The sequence below is a fragment of the Lupinus angustifolius genome, chromosome LG01 (genome assembly GCF_001865875.1).
Source record: "Lupinus angustifolius cultivar Tanjil chromosome LG01, LupAngTanjil_v1.0, whole genome shotgun sequence".
Classification (NCBI taxonomy): domain Eukaryota; kingdom Viridiplantae; phylum Streptophyta; class Magnoliopsida; order Fabales; family Fabaceae; genus Lupinus; species Lupinus angustifolius.
In genome coordinates this window covers 7510551-7518980 of record NC_032009.1, presented here as the reverse complement: position 1 = coordinate 7518980, position 8430 = coordinate 7510551, and the positions used below count along the sequence as shown (strand labels likewise).

The 8430-nt window shown below is 29.9% G+C and overlaps 1 protein-coding gene across 1 annotated transcript; it reads right to left on the bottom strand.

Annotated features, from left to right (window-relative positions):
- On the bottom strand, nt 207–3800 carry LOC109348924 (IQ domain-containing protein IQM2-like). Its single transcript, XM_019589540.1, has 9 exons — nt 3565–3800; nt 2543–3047; nt 2333–2447; nt 2117–2182; nt 1935–2023; nt 1763–1850; nt 1422–1658; nt 1209–1310; nt 207–1111 (listed from the first exon to the last, which is right to left on the bottom strand). The coding sequence occupies exons 2-9, from the start codon at nt 3016–3018 to the stop codon at nt 326–328; spliced, it is 1959 nt and encodes a 652-aa protein (XP_019445085.1). The 5' UTR covers nt 3019–3047; nt 3565–3800; the 3' UTR covers nt 207–325.

Sequence of the window (8430 nt, the reverse complement as noted above, 5' to 3'; positions counted from 1 at the left end):
ACATCAGAATTACTCCAACACTTCCAAAAAAATAAAGGAAATACCAGAATCCTAGAGTCGGCAGTACATTGAGTTCAATAAACTTATTCCATTAATAGAATAAAGAATGAAGGTTCCTTTGTAATAAGAGGGCAAATAGACCCTAAAAGAATTTTACATTTTTCATCCTACATTATAAGTGACCAAAGAATACCTATTTGAATTAATGGAAAGAATAACAAAAATTCATCATATATTTCTTACCTATTAACACAAGAATAAATCAATAGGGGAATCCTATTCACTAATGACATATGAATAAGTGGTATAAGTTATGTTCCTATGATCATGGGGGAGACTGAGAATTCTGATCTTCCATTCTGCTCACTTCTTGTTTTTCAAGTTGTGGTTCAATTGTTGTGTCTCCACATAAACTTACTACACTAGAAACACTAGTTTCTAGAGTTGAAACACCGGGACTCAATCCGGTGGCGGTTTTAGGAGCAAAGGATAGTTTAGAGCGACAACCGCTTCTTGGTGACAAGCTAACTTGCTCCAAAGCACGGAACTGAAGCTCACAAGGGTAGTCCCTCACGCAGCCGATGCGTGGTCCAGCTCCAGTTGTCCATTTGCAAGACAACTGCTTCCCGAGTTGGTATGATTTCATTTCTTTATGTGAGTTGATTCTTTTAAGTATTGACTCTTCCAGAATGGCTTCTACATCGTCATTCTCGTCTGAGAAGTTTTGCTTTGGAATTGTGTGATCTATCTCTGATACAAATGCTTGTGAAGTTTCCTGAGTAGGAGATTCAATTTGAAAACTCTCATAAACTTGCCCGGAACCCTCTTCTGCGTTTTCTAGTTCTTCAAAAACTTGACCCTTTTTTGGTATTTCAAGATTTGTGAGCTTTCTTGCAAGAATCTGTGATTGTTTTGTGCTAGGTGCCACCAATGTGGCCTCGCTTTCGGTTTCAATCATATTAGCCTTCAATACAATTGAGTCTTTGACACTGGACTCTTCAGTTTCCAAGCCACTAACATTCTCAGTGTAGTCTTCGTCGGATGAAAGGCATCTAAGATGACCGCTGCTTCTCACCGAACTTAAGTCATCACCCTCATCAACCGGAGTCATCTGAAAAGTAGATTTCATCGGAACATGTTCTTTTCAATTTTCAAAGTAGATTTAAATCATTAGAAAATAAAGTAAAGTCTTTGTTTAATTCTCATACCTTGACATCGGAAAGGTTTACATTGTTCTCCTGAAGGAATGAAATAAATTCCTTGAAGTTCTCGGCTGTTGGACGATAATGTCCACTGTGAGGCCAAACTGCCTGTTGAAAAGAAACAACCAAATCATTTTAACTTCTCACATGAATAAAAACATTATCCACTTACAGAAATTGGAATCGAACAAAAGAGTAATAGATTTATGATATTTGTACCTTCAAGACACCATGTTCAATCACTACTCTCCCAGCAGAAGATGTAGCTCCTCCAGCCAGAAAGCTAGAGTGCTGAAATGAACCCTTCTTCTTCTTGCCAACATACAATATCTTAGATGTGCTGAGGACAAAAATCCACTTGGCATGTTCATCTTCTCTAGTGTTAAGAAGCTCCCCTGATTGTTTGTAGCGGAACTTTCCATCCTCCACAACAACTTCATAAGACAATCTTTCCATCTGAAAGAAAGAAGAACGAAAATAAAGAATAAATACTTAGACCAAAGTTGCTCATGCATATATGTTTAATAAGGGGAAGCTCATAAAAATGTAGGAAATCTTACCGGACCGAGATATTTAATACATTGCTGCTGAAGTTTAGTACGAGGGCACTTCTCCAGATTTACTTCTCTTCCTTCACCTATATCGAGCCTGCAATTCTAAGTTCGGTCAAAAAATCTGTATGAAACATTCACCTAAACTTTAACCCAAAGAGATATTTTACAATAATATTACCAGTAGAAGAAGGGTTCTCTGCTCTGGCATTGAAGCCATTTATCATAATAGAAGTGTAGATTATGTCCGTAGCGATGGCGCGGGTCAATCTATTGTGCACAACAAAAACATATTAGTAAGTAATTATTGATGAGTGACCAATTGTATAGATAAAAAAGTAGTCGAAATTGTGTTTAACTAACCGCTTCAAGCCAGTGCTGCAGAGCAAGCTTTTGAGCTTTATCATCTTTTGATAAACCTTTTCCAACCTGTATAACAAAAAGAAGCATAAGTTAAGTTTCTTACAGCTTGAAAATTAGGACTCGGAAGTCGGAAGTTTAGATCTCAGGACTTACATTCATCCTTCCAAAATATAAATAAAACTTTCAACACATGTTAAAGTTAAAACTTAGAACTACCTTAGCAGCTCTTGTTCTAGCCCGAGACCAGCGTGAAATGGCAGTTTCGTGTTTCTCAATGTCAAAGAAAGATATCGAGCTATGCTTGAGTTCAGCGAAATCTAAGAGCTTCCACCTATGAATAAAATCGAAGATCAAACAAAAGCAAGTCAGAAACACATCAACTTTGTAAATAATGAAAAAAAGGTTTTCAGGATAATAAGTAAGTACCAGCTTTGTTCAACAAGAATTGCGCAATCTGCGAGCTTTCTTCTTGTCCGAAAGCTCTTGTATACTTTCTGCAATTTAAGTGCAGCCATATGTTTGGGGCTGCTCGGATTCAAAAGTGCCGATTGGATCGTTTCCACTTGACAATCTGGCCTAAAAGACTGATCATCCACCTCAATGCTCTTATTGAAAATCCTTGAAACATCAATATTCTGTTCCTTATCAAGTGATAGACTCTTGGTTAAGATCATGTTTTCCACATCTTTTCTTTTGAAGCTCACAGTTTTTTCTACTGTCATATTTCTAGAACCTAGAGATTTAAGGATTTTAGGTTCTAAATCTTGACTTTTGAAACTAACTGATCTTACTAGAGTTTTGATCTCATCATTGCCAAAGTTGATGGATTTCACAACCATGGAGTCTAAGTCATCTTCAACATCATTGTACTTGGCAAATGGACATGAAAAAGATAGCCCCATATGACAACAAAACCAATCTGTAGAAACTTGAGTCCTGAAAATTGAAAAGAAATCAATGTTAAAGTACATCATGATGCAATTTTCATTTGTGAAAGAGAATGTAATAAATATGGCAATGTGAAGAACATTAATAAGAAAATTCAGGCCATACTCTATAATAACACAAATCAATCAAAAGTTCAAAACAATAGGACAAAGTAACAAATTTTGGAAATCTAACAAAGCTAGAAAAATAAAACATATAGCTAAGTAGAAAGCACTATAGAAAATTATCAAGACCCATTTTTCAAAAATGCATTTTTTTAGTTAATAAAAACATAAATCATTTTTATGACAGATCCACAGTACCCTTTAGCAAAAGATTCAATTTTTAGCCAAACAAAGAAAATGGTTAATCCATTTGATTCCATAACAGCAGATTCCAAAAAAAAACACCAAACAAACTTCTAAATCAAGTGTCACAGATTAATCCATTTAAAGCAATAACATGTGGCCCAATACCAGGTAATGGTTATCATCATTCCTCATATAAAAGAAGCGTGAATAAAGGAGTACCTGAATATTCAAGAATCCAAAACTAGGGGGTGAGATAAGAATAATCTAGTGTTGAAAAATGAAAACTATAGATGGAATATGATAGTAGGTTTTGAAAGGGTGATGGAGGAAATTGAAGTATAACTAGCTTGTTGTAGTTTGTAGATTAGAAATGATGATATTGTTGGATACACATTTATTTCACACATTTATATATACATATTGGGAGAGAGATATATGGAGAGAAAGAGAGAGACAGCGTTGAAAAAGGAAAGAGAAAGGTAGTAGGAGTAGAGAGAGAGAGACAGAGACAGAGTTTCCACTTTCCAACCACGTGGAGTGAACAAGTAGACTCACGTTTCTTTAGTTACAAAAGAACAACCTATGACTGTGACCATTAAAACCTCACCTCAATTTCTTCATTAACCAAATCAATAAACTAAATGTTTAACCATCATATTATTATTATTACTATTATTATTATTATTATTATTATTATTATTATTTATTTATTTATACAATCAAATTCTAGAAGTAAGTTTAAGCAATCATGTTCTTATTTATTTATACAATCAAATTCTAGAACTAAGTTGAAAATTTTCTGGTATAGCTCACATGATAGAGTAATAAGACACAAATAATCATCTGAAATAAAATTCAGACAATTATACGATTTATCCAAAACTTTACTCATAAATAAAAAAATTATTACTTTTTTGGGTTAAGAATAAGATGCGAGAAAAAGTTGTTATATATTCTTGACCTAAAAGGGGTCTTGGTTACAAAAAAATTAATATTCCATGCTAAAAAAAATTGAAAGGAGAAAGATAGGTTTAGTAACTCATTTTGCACTTATTTTTATACTCGTATGTAAAATGGTCTTTATTCATTTTCACTTACAATATCTTCAACCATTAATTTTATTTTCATCCAATGATCATTATCATTGCATAACATGCTTGTTTGAAGAGGTGTGTTCTTTAAAAAAACGAATTGAAGTTTTGAAGAGGAGTGTTCTGTTAAAACATTGAAGTTAGTATTTAAAAAATTAAAATTATAATAGTATTCAATCTTAATACTCTAGAAATATTTTATGTATGCTCAAAAATAGATATACATTATACTACCCTAAAAATAATATATAATATACCAAAATTAAATCTCAAATTGAGGCCATAAATAAATAAAAATATTTTTTCACTCATAGTAGCATTTAAAATTATATCTATTATATTTAAAGAATTGTGGTACTTTTTGCTCATTTGGAGATAAACATGTTCAAGTGGGGAACGCCCACAATTTAGTAAGTTAGTTCTCTTAATGAGTAACAATATCTCCCTTTTATAATATTTGTCATGTAAACTTTTCACTAAAAAATTCTATAGGATTTTAAAATTTATTAAATAATCTTATTCTCAAAGAAAATGTAACTCCATTTAGTAAAATTCTCAAAAGATAAATATAAATTATCAAAAATGATTAACATTTTCTTCATTTTTACCATATTATTAAATGGAGCAATCAATTCTGAAAATATCATCTAAAACTAGTAATCTTTTTGTTTTGTTGGGTGTCGCCACTCTTGTTTACCAAATAAAAAACATCTAAAACTAGTAATTAGTTACTAAATAGATCTTATTACCATACAAAAACATGTATGCTTCAAAGCAGTGAATTTTTTTAAATAGCTCACTCAGTTTTCTTCAGACAATTAAAAGAGCATTTGAGTCAATCATGATATTTATATGAAATAAAGGTCATTTTCTACCATTGCTCTTTTTTTATATAAATTATAGCTTTTTCCCTGAAAAAGGTTTTAATGCTACGCCTATACTGCACATATTTCCGGTCATGTATCTAGAAATAATGATCTTCTGTTCTAAAACATGTCTCAAACTCTATCTTAAACCAATTATAATAAATCAAAAAATAAAAAATATTGACATGACATATTTTAATTGATAAATGACATGCTTTGGAACATGAGATCCGGTATGTCAGACTCGAAAGGAACTCTATAACATGTTTTTTTAAATTTGTATATTATTTTTAGGAAAATAAATTAGTATAAAAAAATAATAGATCAAGAGCATATTAGTAATTAGCCTTGTATTAGCCTTGTACTTGGGCCACCCCAAAATATTATATTATTAACTCCATATTCGTTTATATTTATATATATATAATATATATTCTCGTAAATTTGTTAAGGTTATTAAAGTTAAAATGAAAACAATGAGATAGTAAAAGAATCATGAAGACCAATTCAGCTTATTTGTATAAGCAATTTGCTAAAAAATTGTGGTTCAAGGTTCTATAATTTAATACGTTTGTTACTGATATGTTAGTTAGTATATATTATTATAATCACTGTACCTATTTTCTTTTTGGTCATTTATCAGTATAACTACATAAGAAAACATTTTATGTTTTGACCAACTTACAATGTTCTTTTCTCACGTATAACCACCAATAAAATTGAGTATAATTTTCAAGGAATAATCCATGCCTTTTATTTCTTGGTTCCTACATGAGGGGTCATTTTCATGACAAAGTCTTGACATAAATTGCACTCTAAACGAAATGCAATTGAGATTGACTTAATCACTTAATTATCAAAATCAACCATTCGCCATTGCTTAGGTCATTTTAGATTATTCTCATATACCTCCTTCAAAGTGGAAACTTAGTCACCAAGCTTTTCGATTATTCTAAAGCTAACTCATAAAATAAAGTATATCTAATTGAAATTTTGTAATGAACTTTCTGCCTTGCTTTAATTGATAGATTGAGCTAATTGCTGACGAAAAATGTGGCACTTTTTTCATATACTCATTCTCATATTGTTCCCCAACCCATAAAATAAATAATCACTTTCATGGGCATATAAAGTTGTCAACTTAAAAAATATATTTGTAAAGTAAAAGGGAAATGAGTGTTGGAAATTTCCTTGTGGTTTTCTCACAATGTCCCACAAGCACTAAACGATAAACTTGCATTGTTGGTAATAAGAACAAAAAGCTGTTTAGTCCAATTTTCTCAAAAGTGATCAAAATATCAAACCTATATAGATTTTTTTGTTTTCTTGTTTTTAATATATGCTAAAAGTAACATATACTAACCTTGTCATGACTCTTTAAATGTGCAATCATATATTATCTGTCAACGAAAATATAAAATGCATAGAAGCTTCATATTACACGCAATATTGGATAAATGTGAATGCATTTTGGTGATGGTAGGTAATTTTGTTATATATTCTTAGCCCCACAAGATTGGAAACTTTATATAATATCATTTCATTTTTATTATCCAATTACATATATTTTAATATAATTTATTACAAACCATGAATTCAATTCTATTGTCTTAGCAAACAAACGGAGGAAGTGGTTTTAAATAAAAAGAGAGTGAAAATAGAGGAAGTTAAAAAATTGTTATAAGCTCATCTGAGTTAGTAATAATTTTCCATTGAAATACCCTTATCAATGCAATTATATGTTTAAATTAAAACAATAACAAGACATATATAACTATTTTAATCTACATTGCGATCTATGCGATGAGGACATATGGGCGATAATTGAGTTATATATTTTTTTCTAATAAACAAGGGTAACATATCACAGGATTGTATTAATTTATTTATTTATCTTTTTTTCATTATAATATTTGAGTTCTTTGTTAAATAATTACATTTATATCATTTATATTTTTAAAACAAAAAATTATTTATATTATCATAAATATTTGAAATCAACTTTTAGCATTATAGTAAACAAAATTATATTGTGAACACATTATGTTATGTTAAAGTAATACACAAATATACATGCATGTAACCAAAATAATTATATTAGACAAAAAAAAATATATGTAGTGAAAGTGTATGAATTTTATACATTATTATTATATTATTCATCATTCATATTTAATTATCATTGACCATTTAAAAATATTATATTAGACAAAAATAGTGAATAATGACCATATATAAATTTTACACCCATAATGTATACATGCATGTAACCATGTGAAAAAAAATTATATCATACAAAAAATGTATATGTTGACAGTGTATGAGTTTTATATATTATTATTGTATCATTCACTATTCATATTTAATATCATTGACCATTCAAAAAAATAATTCCAATTAATATTGAATAACATAATAACTGTATATAAATTTTACAATAAATATTATACTTAATTTACCTAGAATGCATGACATATATTATTATATTTTACACTATCATAAAAAATGATTATATTTACACCGATATTGATTCTGAATCTCTGAACAATTTGATGGTTTTCACGTGAATACGGTATAAACGTGTAGCACTTTCCACTTCATATTTACTTATAATGATGTATATACGAATGGGTATTTTATATAGAATCAAACCATACTTTGATTCATTTACTTTTTCAAATTTATAGAATAAATAAATAGTTATATGATTGTAGAATTGGTGCAGAAACTGGTCAAGCGCACCCCGGAATAACCAAAAACATGCTTATGTATTGTCGGAAAGTGGTATACAGCATATGCAGAAGTTGTTGAGATAATAATATATTATTAAACTAACTATTTTTCTTCTTCTTTTTCAATTATATTATACCAAAATTGAAAAAAATGACTACTTTAGGTGGTAATTAAGGAAACATTTGTGAGGAATATGCCTCTGTGTGTTTCATCTTTCGGTCATTTGATTCATTTTTTTTCCTATATTTAGAAATTTTGCAAAATCTAGCGAGCTAGTGGATCTTATAAACATCTCAAATTCAATAGACCACGAGATCTTTTTTTACATGGTAGCCTCTATGGTACATGATTTTTCCAATTTTATGAATTCATTGTATGGTTATAAC

Coding starts and splice junctions, on each gene's coding strand:
- LOC109348924 (XM_019589540.1), bottom strand. CDS start 3,018: ATGGGGCTATCTTTTTCATGTCCATTTGCCAAGTACAATGATGTTGAA. Junction 2,448..2,542: donor ATTCTTGTTGAACAAAGCTG/GTACTTACTTAT, acceptor TTTTATTCATAG/GTGGAAGCTCTTAGATTTCG. Junction 1,659..1,762: donor GTATTAAATATCTCGGTCCG/GTAAGATTTCCT, acceptor TCTTTCTTTCAG/ATGGAAAGATTGTCTTATGA.